The sequence below is a fragment of the Haliotis rufescens genome, unplaced genomic scaffold (assembly GCF_023055435.1).
Source record: "Haliotis rufescens isolate VD_foot unplaced genomic scaffold, xgHalRufe1.0.p SCAF_35, whole genome shotgun sequence".
NCBI classification, from domain to species: Eukaryota; Metazoa; Mollusca; class Gastropoda; order Lepetellida; family Haliotidae; genus Haliotis; species Haliotis rufescens.
This window is the reverse complement of record NW_025964057.1, coordinates 1,396,059-1,414,774: the sequence shown is the minus strand read 5'-3', so window position 1 is coordinate 1,414,774 and position 18,716 is coordinate 1,396,059. Positions and strand designations below refer to the sequence as shown.

The 18,716-nt window shown below is 40.6% G+C and overlaps 1 protein-coding gene across 1 annotated transcript in view; it reads right to left on the bottom strand.

Moving 5' to 3' along the window:
* LOC124134389 overlaps positions 1-4,296 on the bottom strand; it is a 34,569-nt gene extending 30,273 nt beyond the window's left edge. The window contains exons 1-2 of the mRNA XM_046499168.2: positions 3,830-4,296; positions 139-274 (exon numbers count right to left, since the gene is read on the bottom strand). Coding sequence (XP_046355124.2) covers positions 139-274; positions 3,830-3,856 — 163 coding nt within the window. The 5' untranslated portion in view covers positions 3,857-4,296. The remainder of the gene's footprint in view (positions 1-138; positions 275-3,829) is intronic.
* Positions 4,297-18,716: the final 14,420 nt, after the last annotated feature.

The window sequence follows — 18,716 nt, the reverse complement described above, 5'->3', positions numbered from 1 at the left end:
ATCAACTTATGAAATATAAGTGCTGTATTGGGATATGAATCGTATCGCACCTATAGTATCGGGATATGTATTGTATCACGTTCCTACCGCATCGTTACACCTCAAGTAATTTGGAGCAATATGACACAACTCCCCTACCTTCCAGGTCCTCCTCCATTGTAACCATGGCAATGTGTTTTGCCCTGTCATCATAGAAGTGAATGTCTTCCACTCCGTTGTCGCAGATGACCTCAAGGTAGTTGGTGATGGTGTCCTCGGAGCAGTCCGGGAGGTCCTGTCAAGAGTGGAGAACATGACATGTGTATTACCATCTCTACCCTGCATATCTACATCACTGTAGACCCCCTCCGTGGTCTAGTGGTAGACCCCCCTCCATGGTCTAGTGGTAGACCCCCCTCCGTGGTCTGGTGGTAGACCCCCCTGCATGGTCTAGTGGTAGACCCCCCTCCCTGGTCTAGTGGTAGACCCCCCTCCGTGGTCTAGTGGTAGACACCCCTCCGTGGTCTAGTGGTAGACCCCCCTCCCTGGTCTAGTGGTAGACCCCCTCTGTGGTCTAGTGGTAGACCCCCCTCCGTGGTCTAGTGGTAGACCCCCCTCCGTGGTCTAGTGGTAGACCCCCCTCCATGGTCTAGTGGTAGAACCCCCTCCATGGTCTAGTGGTAGACCCCCCTGCATGGTCTAGTGGTAGAACCCCCTCCATGGTCTAGTGGTAGACCCCCCTCCATGGTCTAGTGGTAGAACCCCCTCCGTGGTCTAGTGGTAGACCCCCCTCCATGGTCTAGTGGTAGAACCCCCTCCATGGTCTAGTGGTAGAGTGCCCGCCCAGAGAGCAGAAGGTCTGGGGTTCGATCCTTGGCCGCATGTAAGTGTGATTGTGAGTGCGTGGACATTATTTTTTTGTTTTGAACATTTCAAGACATCCGAAGATTTAATTTGGATACTTGGGATTCCTAAATGAGCTTGAGACAACCAGCAATTGCACACATCCAGTTCAACTGATCGGAGTATATATGAGGATAAATATAGAAGAAATTTGCTGGGACTGGAAGGTAAATACGAGACAACCGGAAATCAACACATTCAAGTTTGACACAACCAAGTTTGACTCTGTTACCAAAAAGATTTCTTCAGTGTCATTGATCTTTAAACTAGGTTTTTCCCTACTGCTTGTTCTCTGAAATTCTTTAAAACAAATTAGCTGGTTGTGTATGGTCTTAATGATCACCCCTTTTGTCAATTTTCTTAACACCCAGAGCGCTCATTATGGAAAATACACTACATGGAGAAATTACTGAGATAGATATTTATTTATTATTCTTCAGAGTCTGCATTTTTGTGTCTGTTATTCTATGTTGAACTTTTACGCCATATTAGTGGTTAGAAGATTAAATGTAGGTCAGATGTGCTTTTTGATGTAAGCCTTGAACAAACCCAAGCTGATTGGCCAAGCTAACCCTCCACGTTAACCCTCCAAGTTAACCCTTTGTCTCAGTCTGCAAAAAATTCACACATTATTCCTTTAAAGTTTCAGGGAGTGAAATATATTATGCTTATCCACTGGCTGAAGAAGACAAACACACTCTACGGGTGTCGCTAAACAAAGATCTGAGGACATCCCATTACGGGTCACATCAGAATGACCTTACAGCTGACCAATCAAAGCGTCGCTTACCAGATCATGAAAGTGACAGTTGGAATGTGTTTTCAAATCATACAATCTCTAAAACGTTAAAACGGGGTATTCCGAACGACAGTTACGGCCTGTACGACTGATTCCGGCAAAATTATCGTCTATCTCTCGCTCCCGTGGGATGAACATTTGAATGGAGGAGACGTTGCACAGTACATGGGAAGCACTGCCATACAATCGCAACCATATATTAGACATTCGGGAATGTCCGTTTGTTCAGTTTTCCAAATTTTAATCCAGAACTGTGTCAACATATTTTTCAAGCATAGTCAAAAGGGAAGTCGTCAGGTTGAAACGAGTACCGTCAAGCTCGAGAAAGCTGCTTTCTAATTGGCTGATGTCGACTTCTTGTTAGTCGTTTCACTGGTCGGTCAAAGTTCGTGAAAGGTCGTTCTGACGTGACCCGCAATGGGATGTCCTCAGTTCTTTGTTTAGCGGCAGCGTGAATTTAGATCTGATTTTAATGAGAATGGCTCATTTACTTCCCTACAGCACCTACATCCTACATCCTACATCCTCATGTGTTGGACTAGTGACAGCTTCAGCTATTGTCTGTTACACTGAAACAGTGGACAAAAGCCTGTGTTATGTGAAGTTTAGGCCCTCCATCTGTGTCGGCTCGGGACTTCCTGTCATTTCATATTTCTGTATCAGAGATGTAATATAGGTGTCCTGACAGGTCCCCTTGACCCAAAGCATCATTGTAAGTCTGAATCCATCTAGTATACTAAAAAATTGATCATGAAATACTGCTAAGCATAAAAATGGAATTTTCTTTTTATCCAAAACTGTGAAAGTGAAAGTAGACCTTCTCACACAGCATTGTTATTTATAGCTTTGACATGGCGGTTAGAACAAAAAGTGAAAGCAGAATAAAATATATATGCTACTAAATACCTACTGACTCAAAATTCTAAAGGGATATATGTTACTGCCCGGTCGTATCTCAACAACCCACCCTCTCAACCACCCACCCCCTGAACCACTCACCCCCTCAACCAACCACCCTCTCAACCACCTACCCCCTCAACCACCCACCCCCTCAACCACCCACCCTCTCAACCACCAAACCCCTCAACCACCCACCCTCTCAACCACCCACCCCCTCAACCAACCACCCTCTCAACCACCAACCCCCTCAACCAACCATCCCCTCAACCACCCACCCCTTCAACCAACCACCCTCTCAACCACCCACCCCCTCAACCACCTACCCTCTCAACCACCCACCCTCCTCAACCACCTACCCCCTCAACCACCTACCCTCTCAACCACCCACCCTCTCAACCACCCACCCCCTCAACCACCCACCTTAAGCTACATATACCCCTCTGAACAGTGTGCTACAGTGGCCCGATCATCTGATGTGCCACAATTTGCTGTACAGAGTTGTGTCCCTTGGTCTCACCAGGATTCACTGAGTTGGGGTTTCAATCCCAGATTCATACTCATTAGCCAAGGTTTATCGGCAGCACTTTTAGCCACTTTCGATTTATCTCCCACATTAACCAAGAGCCTGTGATATAACTGAAATACTGTTCAATGCAACATTAAACCCAAATCACTCGTTCAGACTTTTGAACACCTAATACAGCTCAGAATGAATGATGGTGACATGGAGTTGTTTTTCAAAAGTTGTCCGTCTATCGGCCGACAGAGGGTTGAGTGGGGTAAACAGGGGTTTACTTGCAATATAGAAAACCTCTTTAATCCGGACGGTTCCATTCCCAATGAAATCGTCCAGATTAGCACAAGTTCTGGCTAACAGTCATCCGTACATAGTAACGTCATGGTCATTTAGATGTTTCCAACACTTAATCAACTGCATTGCAAGATTCAACATGACATTTAGCACATTTAAAATTTATCATTGTTATAGCTGACAGGTGTACTTCATACTCTAAAAAAACATTACTATAACTGTTATTCATTGTACTGTGCATTCGTGTACATATTTGTTGACTTCTTCCAAATTGGAAAAAATAGGTTAGCAATTAATATTTTGAAATTCATAAATTAAACCTATAAACTAAACTAAATATAAAAGTTACAATAATTATTAATTATATTTAGTTTTATTTTACCATAAGAAATGTGGTATATGCGACAGCATACTGGTGTGCGTAAAGATTAACTCACTTTGACGACAAGCAGTTTTCTCTCCATAATGGCTGCCTCTGAGCTCCCCGTTAGCCTGGCTTCTCACGTGAAACTGCAATCGGCCCCTCCTCTTTGCTCTTGTACTCCCCGTCTACTACCGTGGACAGCTAAGAAGGAAGTTTACCAATTCCAAATTAGTTCTCATTTGGTATCTTTTGTCCTTTGATCAACAAATCTGAGACACATCTGTCAATCAGTTCTCATTCTTGCTAAGCTGCGTCGTGTGGGAGACACCTCTACTTTCTCTTTCGTTTTACGGCGGAAGTCACATGATCATAGATATGGTTTGGTGGTATTGGTAAACAGCAACAAGAGAACGAAGCAATAACACACATGCCAGTCATATAAGTAAAAATAATATACACCACCATCAGCAGCTGATTTGGGGAAGAACACACGGTGACAAACTTTGTAGGGGATTCCCCACAATTTTGTGACGTCAGACCCGCGGTAAATAAATGAGAGTTACTTCCCTTACACGTGGTTAAACTGTTAAAGCCAACATCTTGTAAAAGCTCTATTCGTCGCGTTTACTATTTACTTTTTGTTTTTAACTAATTATTCTCACTTTTTGTGTATGAATTAAACGAGTGTATACAAGTAGAATTTTCACTTATTTTTTATTAAGCGGTTGTTTCTTGTGTTTGTACGATTAAGGTAACTTTGTCAATAGATTGAAATCATGCAGTACTGTTACCGTTCGCCTGTGTAGATGTAACGAACTGACATGTAAGTCCACTTAAGACTTGAGCAGTGTTTCAGTTATATCACGGCGTGTCGGAGGGAGGAAAGGCAAGGGTACTGCATGTCTTACAGTTTATAATTACAATTTGATGAACCCAACAAGCACGGTTATTCGCATGATGCTGGCTGACCAATGATCATAATCAGGGCAAATATAGGATTCGTACCAACAACTGGCGCGGATCCTGGCAGCAAAGGGGCGCAACTCTTCATAGCGAATTTTGGTGATTCAGACTCCTGACATGATGAAGCTGATTTTCAGAAGAGAATAGATCGTTAAGTGTGAGAACCCGTGTTTTGTATGACGACAACGATGCTGTGTTTTCCTTTTGTTATTTTCCTTAAGATAACAATGCTTGTCATGGAGTCGATACCCTAAAAACACTAGGCCGTATGTTATTAAATGCATCCCACAGACGAATCTCATCACCATCGTCATCATCATCATCATCATCATCATCATTGCATGCTTTATGCATTATATGTTGTAACTCGGATACCCTTTACAGCCTCTGTGACTTTCCCATCTACACCTGGACTTCCCCGATCTATTTTTAGATACACCAACCACCTCTTATTTTCTGTTATTACTGTTATATATCGACTTTCACTCCATCAGTCAGATGCTACCTGTCTTCTGATTGGCCATTGGTCTTCTTTAAACTTCGTTTCACACCTGCCCTCCACATGCATTCTGCATGACCTCTACTGGAGGGAGAACTTTTGTTTGCAGGTGAGAAATATTTCAACATTCTTATCTTTTCCATCCTGTTAAAGAAATAAGTTTATAATAAGTCAATAAGTTAATAACCCTTATAGAAAGGCTATTCATTAAAGTAAAACATATTTAATTACAGTGTAACGAACACCCTTATTACGATATAACGAACTGTTTTCTTTTTGGTGCAGGACATTTGCTGTATATATATGCTGTATATACGCTAAAAACGAACTACGGTTATAACGAACTAAATTAGTGGTCCCTTTGAGTTCGTTATAACCGTAGTTTACTGTATTATCTAATGTAATTATATCTAATGTTTGCCAGCTTACACATTTTGTAACATAGTGTGAGCACATACGTCTTCAACGGTGTTCTACATAATTTATATATTTATATATTGTAAAGATCTTACTTTCGTCATTAGGTTCAATTGCAACAATTATATAAATTCTGCATGAACTCTTTGGGGGGGGGGGGGGGGGGGGGGGGGGAACATGTATTTTTTAAATGAAAGTTCAGGACAGAATTGGTCCGATGTTGCATAAATGCGTTTGTTGGGCCCATTTGAGTCGGAGTGTGTCATTTCAATACACTCGAACCCCTGTTCATCAGGGGATACACGAAAGGAAGATGCAGTTAATTCCCTTTGGTTTTCTTTACACGACGAGCGAAACCGAGTGTAAGCTCGAACCACACTTTACGAAGCAAGCCGGAAGGAGTTTCCGTATCCAAACTTTCACGAATTTGTTTTAAATCATTCTCGGGGATAGCTGCATGATGTGTTATCTGGTCAAGTTTTTTTATCGTGGACAGAAAAAACATTGTTTGCAGTGTCAAATTCCCGGTCTTGGATAATGTTTATGCTGCGCTCAAATGGCGGTCCCCTGATGTGCCTGTGTATGGCAGCACGCAACCCAACAAAACTCGATTTTGAGTAAAGATCTCCCTCAGCATTTCTGACTTCGGCATAAAAGAACCTCAGTCTCTCATTCAGCTGATAGCAGGAAGCTCTTCGAACTTGGGTTCAAAACCTCGGAAACCAAGCCATTCTGGAAGTGAAAAGATTGCCTTGTTCAGGGTACAAATGTGACAGTAAGTGGGAGTAATTTGTTGATATTACGGCGTCGTGTTTAAATGAAATTTCCGTATATCCATTCAGCATAACATGTCTCAAATCTTACAAAACGAAATATTTAATTTACGTTAAGATTTTGGTCAATCTCGTTATATTATTGCCAATTTTTGCGATGACACATTGGTCACGCTTTATATGGGTTGCTATCATGGCAATGGTGTAAGGGAGGTAACTCTCGCTGATGTTGATCGAATCTGCGTAGGAATGTTTGGTATGTGTTTATGTATTCTTTTATGTTTCAATGGCTTACGTCGACATATTTTAACTCCCCAGGAGGTATTACGCCCAATAGATTTGGAGAGGTTCCCATCCACGATGTCCTGTACTGCTTTTGCATCAAGGGACGCGAAGGGTCTCTGGACGCTTGAACTTTGGGCTCTACGGAAACGCTGGCTGTATTTCCTAGTTCAGGGGCCATCTCAGAACGGTTTACAGCTTCAAAAGCTGTTGTGAGTAATAATAATAACAAAATTAAGTGGGTGTATGGAAGTCATAACTATTATAGATTTGCAATAAATGTTTTTTTACTGTTAAAAATTGATTTTGATTTGTTTTTTCCTTTGGCCAAGCCCAAGAAAATTACATCAGTTATGATTATGATTGTGTAATTAATGGAAAAAGGTAATTTTCATTTACCTTCAAATTCTTGAATTATCTCAGAAAATGTCTCGTCGTCCCATTCACTCAATATTTCATCGAAATCTCCGATGTGGAAGTCAGGGTAATTTTCCATCTGTTCCTCCATGTTGATGATTTCAAAAATAGTTCCATTAATTAATGTATACATACACGGTGATGAGACCCCCCCAAAAATCAGTGATGTTATGCTCATTCGACAACACTTTTTAACCAATCAGATCAGGGAACATACCTACTTTTATGTTACAATAGAGAGTGAATTGCGTTTGTTTTGTATATTAAGAGAATAACCGACGTGCAACGAGGAATTTGAATTGCCTGTACCGTGTGAACTACTTTCCGAGACGTGGAGGGCCATTTTAACATTAATTCACGAGGGATAGATTCACCGAATTTGCTAGTTAAGAGTAGGCTCTCCTTCATATTACTCATGGTCTTTATTTTCATTTTGAGAAAATGTAGTGAAATGTGGGTTTCCTGATCTTAACTGGAGACCCGTGAAGATCCGGGTTAGAATAGGTCTTAAGCAGAGACCATATACCGGTATATGGTCTCTGTCTTAAGCAACCCATGCTTGCCGTTAAAGGCGCCTGTGCTTGTCGTAAGAGGCGACTAGCGGGATCGGGTGGTCAGGCTCGCTGACTTGGTTGATGCATATCATCGATCCCAATTGCGTGGATCGATGCTCATGGTGTTAATCACTGGATTGTCTGGTCCAGACTCGATTACTTATGTACAGACCGCCGTCAAATAGCTGGAATATTGCTGAGTACGGCGTTAAACAACAAACCAACCAACTAATAAAGGACGACAAAAATGTTGACAAAGAAAATGCAGTTTTCTTGTGCTTCTCTCCATCTACTCCCAGCTGCTGCAGCAGTGACGACCTACCATCCACGGCAACATCCTGCAAATCCTGGTTGGTGGTGTGTGCCATGAAGCCGATTACTTACAGACCGCCGTCAAATAGCTGGAATATTGCTGAGTACGGCGTTAAACAACAAACCAACCAACTAATAAAGGACGACAAAAATGTTGACAAAGAAAATGCAGTTTTCTTGTGCTTCTCTCCATCTACTCCCAGCTGCTGCAGCAGTGACGACCTACCATCCACGGCAACATCCTGCAAATCCTGGTTGGTGGTGTGTGCCATGAAGCCGATTACTTACAGACCGCCGTCAAATAGCTGGAATATTGCTGAGTACGGCGTTAAACAACAAACCAACCAACTAATAAAGGACGACAAAAATGTTGACAAAGAAAATGCAGTTTTCTTGTGCTTCTCTCCATCTACTCCCAGCTGCTGCAGCAGTGACGACCTACCATCCACGGCAACATCCTGCAAATCCTGGTTGGTGGTGTGTGCCATGAAGCCGATTACTTACAGACCGCCGTCAAATAGCTGGAATATTGCTGAGTACGGCGTTAAACAACAAACCAACCAACTAATAAAGGACGACAAAAATGTTGACAAAGAAAATGCAGTTTTCTTGTGCTTCTCTCCATCTACTCCCAGCTGCTGCAGCAGTGACGACCTACCATCCACGGCAACATCCTGCACGTCCTGGTGGGTGGTGTGCGCCATGAAGCCGAGCACGGAGAAGATGACGAAGCCGGCGAACACGCTGGTGCCGCAGTTGATGAGGGTCACGATGATGGCATCACTGAAACATGAAACATCCTCATCAATCTTGTGTCTCTGCGGGATCGGGCGGTCAGGCTCGCTGACTTGGTTGATGCATGTCATTGTATATCAATGATGTGGAGGGGCGGTCGGGTAGCCTAGTGGTTAAAGCGTTCGCTCGTCACGCCGAAGACCCGGGTTCGATTCCCGACATGGGTACAATGTGTGAAGCCCATTTCTGGTGTCCCCCGCCGTGATATTGCTGGAATATTGCTAAAAGCGGCGTAAAACCATACTCACTCACTCACTCAATGATGTAGAGGTATGCTCATGATGTCAATCACTGGATTGTCTGGTTGAAACATGTCATCTATCCCAATTGCGTGGATCGATGCTCATGGTGTTAATCACTGGATTGTCTGGTCCAGACTCGATTATTTACAGACCGCCGTCATATAACTGGAATATTGCTGAGTGCGGCGTAAAACAACAAACCAACCAACCAACCAACTTTAGTAAACCTAGACATATAAACACTTACTTTTGACACATCCACTGTGCAAGATAACAGTGATTAATCAATCAACGTACTTTCTGTTAATCCTTTGATGACTAGGAATGATCCGTTGATTTACAAAAAAGTACAAAAAAAGTATCCTTTATCGGGTATTCTGAGTGGTGCTACCACTAATTATACATGTAATAAATTCATTAACTGAGCATCAAGTGAAAGACGACAAATAAAAAAAAGTGTAGGATTATACCAGAAAACATGGATGACAACACGAGACATCTTCCCGGATCAAGAGAGTTAACTGACTTTAAAAGTCCAGTTTCCATTAGTAATCGTATTATACACGCAATCCGAAATCCGAAAATGCTTTTACTGCAGGGATACTTTAATATTATTAAACTATAACCATCGGGTGTATTTCCAAATAACGACATCCGATGAGCTTCCACCGATCTTTTAATCTGTTTGTTTAGGCTGGAAAAATTAATTAACATGCGCCCTTTGTCGAAATCTTCATAGATCACGGGTAACCAATCACTGTTCAAAAATGCGTAAAACAGATCTTGCCATCAAGTTTATTTAGCTCTACTTGCAGACGGTACCGTAGTCTCTTGTCACGCAAATCGACTCACGTCAGCTGGTGAGCCCTGGCGGGCAGTTTTGGACAGCCGAGAAGCCAGAAATTAGTCCCCCTTGAAAAAATAACAATTTCAGCTATTACACAATTTTCGAAAGCAAGGCTAAGCGGTCTGTTAACCGTGGTCGGTTCTCAGGTGGCATTTCCGTTTGTATTTAAAATCATGTGTCACAATATTTTGAACTGTGAGACGACGCTCTGGTTTTCCGAACCAAGGATGAATTATCTCCCTTCCCAACACTCCTGGTATTTGTTCACATCCACCCTGAAGGCTCTCCAGTATATGATAATGAGGACAGTAGTGCAGACGAGTTAGAACGCCAGTTAATTCATATTTTCCATGATTACGGGGACTTGTGTAAATTCATCGTTTATGGAGATTTTAATTCAAGGACTGGTCAGGAAGTAGATTGTTTGATGGATCATGAGATAGATTATCTAGCTATTGATAAAGAATACACTTCAGATGAATTTTTGTCAACACCGATGCGACAGCGATTTTCATGTATAGACAGACAGACAATCTATTTCAGAAACATGCCACGCTAAGTAAAAACCCATATTATGATGGACACGATTCTCACCTGTTTGCATTAGCTGTGTGAGTTATATTACAGATGGCTATTCAGTGTAATATGGCGCGAGATACCTTCTTTGTATTGTGGTATATTCTTCACTTATAAACATCACATGGTATTCATCTTCAATATATTTAAAGTTTTTGGACAAACTGAAATCCAAATCATTCACTATGGGGAATGAAACCGGGGTGTGGGGGTGTGGTGTGGTGTGGTGTGGTGTGGTGGGGGATGTGTGTGTGTGTGTGTGTGTGTGTGTGTGTGTGTGTGTGTGTGTGTGTGTGTGTGTTATGGAAAACAGTTTTATTTGAATCATGAAAATACAAGTTGGGGACAAGTGATACTTGTACAAATATCAGCCCATGTCCCTCTATCCACCCCGTCAAGCGACTTTAGCATAAAGAATGCTTGATGAGGTTCATATAAATAACTATGGTAGAGCCTTACTTGAATTGTGTACGTGACGTGGGGTTCAGGGAGCGGTCAGGTAGCCTTATGGTTAAAGCGTTCGCTCGTCACGCCAAATACCCGGGTTCGATTCCCGACATGGGTGCAATGTGTACAGCCCATTTCTGGTGTCCCCCGCCGTGATATTGCTGGAATATTGCTAAATGCGGCGTAAAACCACACTCACTCGGGGTTTATATCGTTAATGGTGGAACAAACTCAGATATTCCAGATAATCTTACTTTCATTTCTCACACAGGAAGCAGTACTGTAGATTATTAGATTGTTTCATCAAGTCTATTTGAAACTATTAGTGATATGTCAGTGGTTGAACGAATCGCCTATCATTTGCCTATTGTCTGTCACTTCAAGGATCTTTTTCCTTGTTCTATTCATCAACATAATTATGTCAACACTGCATCTTCCTCACTAACCCTTGTACCAACATATAAACTCCCCCCCTGAGCCAGTTGTTTGCTACCACCTCCATCTCGGTAATACGTTAAGTGGAGGAATGTTCTATGAGTTTGCAGTTGTTTCCTACCACCCCCATCTCGGTAATACGTTAAGTGGAGGAATGTTCTGTGAGTTTGCAGTTGTTTGCTACCACCTCCATCTCGGTAATACGTTAAGTGGAGGAATGTTCTGTGAGTTTGCAGTTATTTTGAAGGATAACCTTAACGCAGCAGTTACTAAGCTCTCTGACATTGTGATATTTTTATATATTTTTCTTTTATTTAAATCTTTATTCAAATTTCAAATAAAATACAATGTGTAACGTTTCAACAAATATACATTATTCAAAATCCACTCCCTTAACATCAAACATTCAAAACATATTGCAAATATGGACAATTATAAAATATGATATCATACTATTATTCTTTGTTAGGATTGAAAAGTCCAGAACGGAAGGAAGGCCAGAACTGAAAGAAAGCTGTATAACTGCATTTTGAGAATGCAATTAATTTGCTCATATTGTAGTATCTAATAACTTCACGTTGAATATGTTTCAAGTTTAGCTGAAAACCCTTTCGTGATTGTTTAAACACAATAAATTTGATAAGTAGTATAACTGCATTGAGAGAGTTGTTATTCTTCCCCTTAAATCCAAATATAATATTTTCTTTACAGAAATCAAGTCTTCCTCCCACAGATGTCGTTAACCAGTTGAGAACAAGCTCCCCCATCCAATATATTCACAATCATAAAATGCATGTACAATAGTTTCACAATACCATAGAAGTTGCAACTTGGTGAATCTTTATAATGTGATATGTTGTGCTATGTGTTGTGCTTGGTCCAGCAAACGTCGTGTATCTCAGCCAGCCTGGTTTGACAGCGAGTGTCAGAATATGAAATCTAGAAAGTATTTATATCTCAACAAGTTCAGATTATCATGAATGTGATTTGAACTTGCACAAATATAACTATAAGAGCAAAATCAAAATTTATAAAGATTTGTGAACTGTATGACATAAAAGTAAGTCAAGTAATTAAGTTAGCAGCGCTTTATGGAGAGTGTAAAACGTTTTGGATATACTGAAAGGGGCACTGATCTAACGCAATTCCCCGGACTGGTTGTTGCCTTTGTTATTGTTTTTTCCCCCGTGAGTACCCGGATGATACGCAACGCAACTGAGCGTGACCAGAGACTGGGCTACCGTCTGCAAGGACAGCTAAATAAACTTGGAGGCTAGAAGCAATATTTGTTTTACGCATTTTTGAACACTGGTTGGTTAACTGTAAAGATTTATAAAGATTTCGACAAAGGTCGCATGTTAATTAATTTCTACAGCCTAAACAAACAGACAAAAAGAACGGCGGAGCTCATCGGATGTCGTCATTTGGAAATACCCCAGATGCTTATAGTTTAATAATGAAAAAAGTATCCCTGCAGTGAAAGCATTTTCGGATTCCGGATTGCGTCGATAATACGATTACTACTCCCTTGTTGTTACTTACTTACTTATATTGGAGATTTTACGTGCGCTTTCCGACTGCAGCGTATTTCGCACACGGGCCCGGCCAATTCAAGCCATTTAATGTGTTTCCGAAAAGAGGAAAAAGTTGTTTGGCAATCCAGTAGGGGTGATTTAGTGGTTGCTTATATAGAATTTTGGAAATTTGGAAATTTGGAAAAAATGCCAAGAGGATTTGGGGGCGAACTAAGGGACCTGAGTATGGAAGTTTGTTAGTTTGATTATGTGGTCTGGTTTTTGTAGTTTATTGGGGTTTTAAATGCGATATATTAGTCCTGTTTTGATTAAATATACCCCTAAGGCTTTGAATTTTTCTATTTTATTTTGTGGGTTTAGGATTGCTTCTAGAGTAAGAGCCTTATTTAGATTTAGGGTGGTTTGTAGTGTAGTTCGGTGTGTTAGGTAGTGGGAGCAGTGTATGAGTGCGTGTTCTGGGGTTTCTTGTTGTTTGCAATGTGGGCAGGTTCCTGTTGCGTGTTTTCTTATTATTTTGAGGCGGTTATTTAGGTTGGTATGTCCTGTTTGGAGTTTAGTAATTACTCTGTCGATTTTTTTGGACGGATGTAGAATTTTTGGTTTGGTTAGGTTTTTTTTGAGAACCTTTTTGATTTGGCTATTTGAGTTTTGATATAGGTTATGCCATTTTTTGGTGATTTTTTTGTTTGTTAACACTTTTAATTTCTGATTTGGAGATGGGTAGGTTTAAGCTTATTTCTGGGATTTTAAGGGATAGTTTAGCTGCTTTATCGGCGTTTTCATTGCCGTATATTCCTACGTGGGCGGGGATCCACATGAATACTATTTGTTTGCCTGCCTAAGTTAAATCGTTTGAGCTTTTTAGTATCTGATTTATTAGTTCAGGGTGGTTTTTGGTGTTTTTATTTTGGAGGGCTTGTAGTCCACTGAGCGAGTCGGTAAGTATTAGGATTTTTTGTTGTTTTTTAGATTGTTGATTATGAAGGGCTGAGGCCATGCCCATTAGTTCTGCCGTGAATATTGATTGATTGTTTGGGAGTCGGTAGGATTGTGTGGCTTTAGTTGGTTGTGTGATGTGGACTCCGAAACCTGTGTGTTTGGAGATCGGATCTGAGGATCCGTCTGTGTAAATGTGACACCAATTTGGCCAATTTTCATGTATGTATGCTAGTGTGGTGGTTTTTGCTATGTATGGGTCGGTTTGTTTATTTATTGTGCTAGCTAGTGTTATGTCTATTTTGGGTGTTTTAAGTTTTGGGGTGAAGATATTTGATTTTTTACATTTTTGTTTAAGATTGTTTATTTGGTGTTCATTTAAGTAATTGGTTATTCTTTGGGATATTGGAGTAAGTAGAGGGTGTTTTCGAGCTAGGGCTTGGTGTTTGGGGCTTTTTTTTTTGTTTATTAGGTTTTGAATTAGGGGGTTGGATTGAGACGCGGCCCAGAAATTTATGGTTAATTGTTCCCTACGTAGATTTAGTGGCATTTCTCCTGTTAAGGCCTGGAGTGAAGTGTAGGAGGTGCCATGTTGAGTGCGTGTTATTAGTTTTAGAGCCTAATATTGGATTGAGTCTAGTTTTTTGCTTAGGGATTGGTTTAGGGTGTCGTATATGACATATCCGTAGTCTATTTTAGATCTAATTAGTGATATACAGAGTGAGAGGAGGGTGTCTTTGGAGGCCCCCCAGTTTGAGCCAGTGAGGCATCTTAGCGTATTTAGATCTTTGCTACATTTAGTTATTAGATTATTTATGTGAGCGTCCCAGGAGAGATGTTCATCGAAAATTAGTCCTAAGGATTTGGTTTGTTTTAGGAACTGGATTGGTTTGTTGTTTAGCTGGAGTTTTGGGGAGGCGGGTTTCATGTTTTTGTGTTTAAATACTATTCCTGTAGTTTTTTCCGAGTTAAGGGAGAAGCCCCATTTGTCAGCCCATTGCTGTATTTTGTTTAGAGATTTTTGAAGTAGGTTTTGGGCCATTTAAATGCTTTTTGTGCGGATCCAGAGGGCTCCATCATCCGCGAATTTAGATGTGTTTATTTTAGGGGATAGGCCCTCGAATAGATCATTTATCATTATATTGAAGAGTGTGGGGCTGAGGATACTGCCCTGGGGAGTGCCATTTTCTAGGGGACATTGGTCCGATAGCGTTTGGTCTATACCCACGGTTATTTTACGATTGTTTAGGAAGTCCTGGATGTAGTTTATTATTTGACCTTTGGGTCCTATTTTTTGTAGTTTTTGTATTAGCCCGTCGTGCCATATCATGTCGAAAGCTTTGGAGAAGTCTAAGAAGATGCCTGTAGTATATTGTTTGCTGAGTTGTCCTGTTTTAATGTCCTGCTCTAAACGGGCGAGGTTATCTAAGGTTGAGCGGCCAGGAGTGAAACCACTTTGATCTGGGTTTATGATGTTATTTTGAGTTAGGTAATGTTGTAGTCTGTTTTTAGCCAAAGATTCCATTACTTTACATAAGTTTGAAGTTAGGAAATTGGTCTATAGAGGTTAGCCTGATTAGCTGGTTTATTAGGTTTAGGGATTAGTATGACTAAGGCCTGTTTCCAGGGAGTAGGTACTTGTCCGTTTTGATAGATGAGATTGTATAGTTTAAGTAGTGCTTGGAGTAGTTTAGGGGGGAGTTTTTTAATTATTTGGTAGGAAGTTAGGTCCAATCCTGGGGCTGTGCCCTTTTTCCTGTTTTGGATGACGTAGAGTAGCTCCTCCATTGTGTAAGGGTGGTTTATTTCTAGGTTGTCATTGTTTGGTTCTTTGGTGGATTTGTTTTCTGTTTTAAGTTCATCTTGAAATTTTTGGCTAAAGTTGTTGTTACTGCTTACGGCCGAAAAGTGGTTGGCGAGGTTATTTGCCTTTTCAGCGGGGTTTGTTGAATTATTAATGTTAGGTGTTTTTTTAAGACGTTTTAAGCCTCTAATGGCGTGGATTTTGCGCCAGACTGTTCTGGCGTCTGTACGGTTATTTATTTCTTCACAGATTTTTTTCCAGTTTCTGGTTTTAGATATTTTGACTAGACTTTGAACTTGGTGGTTTAGTTCGTGAGCTATTTTTAGATGTTTATAGTTGCGTTTGGCTTTATTGAAGGCTGATTTACGTTTACGTCTAGTTTGTTCTATTTCCTCGTTCCACCATGGTACTGTAGGTTTGCCTGTTTTAGTTGTTTTAAAAGGGATGGAGGTTTTGGCTGCTTTTATTATGTAATCTGTTAGGTTTTTACAGTAGATTTCTGGATCATTATTTTCTAATTCGTTTAAATTAGTCGTTTGTTTCTATCCATTTGGATATTAGTTTGCCATGATTATCTATTTTATCATTTATGCTCCATGTAGGATGGTGAGCGTTAAAGTCTCCTAGGAAAATAGTGGATTTGTTGCTTATTTGGAGTAGCTTATTTAGATCCTCAGGTTAGACTTTTTGTTCTACCCAGTGGTATATATTAATGATGTTTATCTTTTTTGTTATTTAATGTGATTTAAATGCCGTTAGCTTCTAGGTTTGGCGTGTCTATCTTTATTTCTTCGTAGATTATATCTTCCCTGATATATATAATCAGTCCTCCTGCGGCTCTACCTGTTTTTGGTTTAGCTCTATCTGTTCTAACTGAGTTATAGTTCGGTAGTGTGAATTTGGATTTTTTTGAGAATTTAGTTTCCTGAATACAAGCAATATGTGGGCCTTTATCTCGTTTAAATTTAGCTTTTAGTTCATGGCCGTGGGAGGTGAGTCCGTTGGCGTTCCACTGAAAAATATTTAGTCCTTCCATTATTGGGGTCATGTGTTTGGTAATTTTCGTTTTCGTTTTATTTTACTTGGTGAGTTCTTTTAGGTGGAGGTTAAAGAGGAAGAAGGGGAGATTGGTTAAGTTTAGATTGAATGCTACTTTGTGGAAGAATTTCATGCTTGCGTTTGGTGAGTTTTGACTATGCATGTAAGCTAGGAGTAAAGTGAGACTATTAAGGTTTTTGAAGGTAGTTTCATTTGTTTTAGTTGGAGTAGCTTCGATTGTTTCTTCTGTTGTGGAGTACTCTTCTTCATCAGTTAAGTTAGATTTAGCTGTTTGGGTTTCCATAGGGGTGGCTCGCGGTGTGGAGGGTTATGTTTGGGCTTGCGGGTTGGGCGTAGCTGTGGATTTAGTGTTTGTGTTTTTTTGTTGTGCTTGCTTGTGGGTGAATGTTGTTGCCTTGTGGGCTGTAGAGTGTTTTGGTGAGGGTCGTGTTGTGGTGGTCGTTTTGTGGCTTGTTTTGCATGCGGGTGTTGATGTTGTGGCTATGTGAGGTATGGGAGAGTTGGTGGGTTGTTGTGTGGCTGCATGTGTTTGAGGTGGGTGCGGTTTCTATGTCGTCGCCCCAGACAGAGCTTGCGGTTATGGGTGTGGTGTTTGTTTATAGGGATGGTGTTTGGCTGCGGTGTAGGGAGAAGCGGTTTTGATGCGGGTGATGCAAATTTTCGTGTTTGGATTTTGGCCGTTTCTATGTTAATGTGTTTGTTGGCCTGCTGGGTGAGGGTGTGTCTGTGTAGGCATTGGTTTGAAAGTGAGGTGTGTTTGATGGATTTGCAGTAGATGCACCAGGGTGAGCATGTGCCTGTGCAGTCTGTTTGTGCGCATTTTTTACATTTAGTTTTTTGAAATGTGCATTGGGAGGCTGTGTGATTACTGCAACCTTGTTGTCATCCACGTTTTCTGGTATAACCCTACACTTGTGTATTTGTCGTCATTCACTTGACGTTCAGTTAATGAATTTATTACAGGTACAATTAGTGGTAGCACCACTTAGATTACCTGAGAAAGGTTCCCATTTGGCATTTATTGTGTCTGGGGTAATTATTCAATCTAAATCCAGGTTTGAAGTGAGGTGAAATGTGTGTTATGTAATATGCACGTGGCAGCCCAGCAAGATGTGAATGATCAGTTGATTTACTTTTTTTGTTAATCAACGGATCGTCCGTAGTCATCAAAGGATTAACAGAAAATACGTTGATTGATTAATCACTGTTATCTTGCACAATGGATATGTCAAAAGTGAGTGTTTACATGTCTAGGTTTACTAAAACAAAGGGAATACACTCATATCATGGCGTGATAAAACAACATACTTTGTTCAAACTTCAAGGGTTAACTGATAATACGTTGATTGATTGCTCATTGTTATCTATCACTCAATGTTTTTTTAGGAACCGTGTCACGTGGACTTTGTCAGCCGACCCTTGAGACTTGACACCTATGTGAAACACCTGCAACAATCTAAGTGATCAGTTGGGAAACGAACACGGGTTATAATATCCCGAAACGATATATATTGGATGGTTACAGAGACACGTGACATCGAATAAGTTTCTTTGTACAGCTGCAGACGAGTGGGATAGTGTTCCTGTGTGTGGATATTCACGGATACATACTCGAACAAGGAAGCTGCCTAAAAATATACACATAAATTTGGTAGGTTGTAATTATGGTATTTGCATTTTGTTTTCCTTCATTTGCTGTAGCATTGAACCGATTCATTCTTGTCCCTCTACGTCTTGGTTGGGAAATTATTCAATGCGCGATAGACGTTGTTTTCACAAGTCTTTTCCTTTGTAAGCGTGTATATATTACCGTCAATTTGTAAAATGTGATTCTCCCAGGCAATTTATAAAATGTGTAAATATTTAAGTCATTTTGACTGAAAATTCTGTCCAGATTGACTAAAATCGATTAAGACGACCAAAAGGGCCTAAAAACATCACAACAGATTATTATGTAGGATTAGAAGCCAAACAACATAAAAATGTACTTTTTAACGTAACATTTTCAGTCTCTTGGTGATGACATTAAACATCAAAATGTTTGGAATTCGTTATCATAATAATACA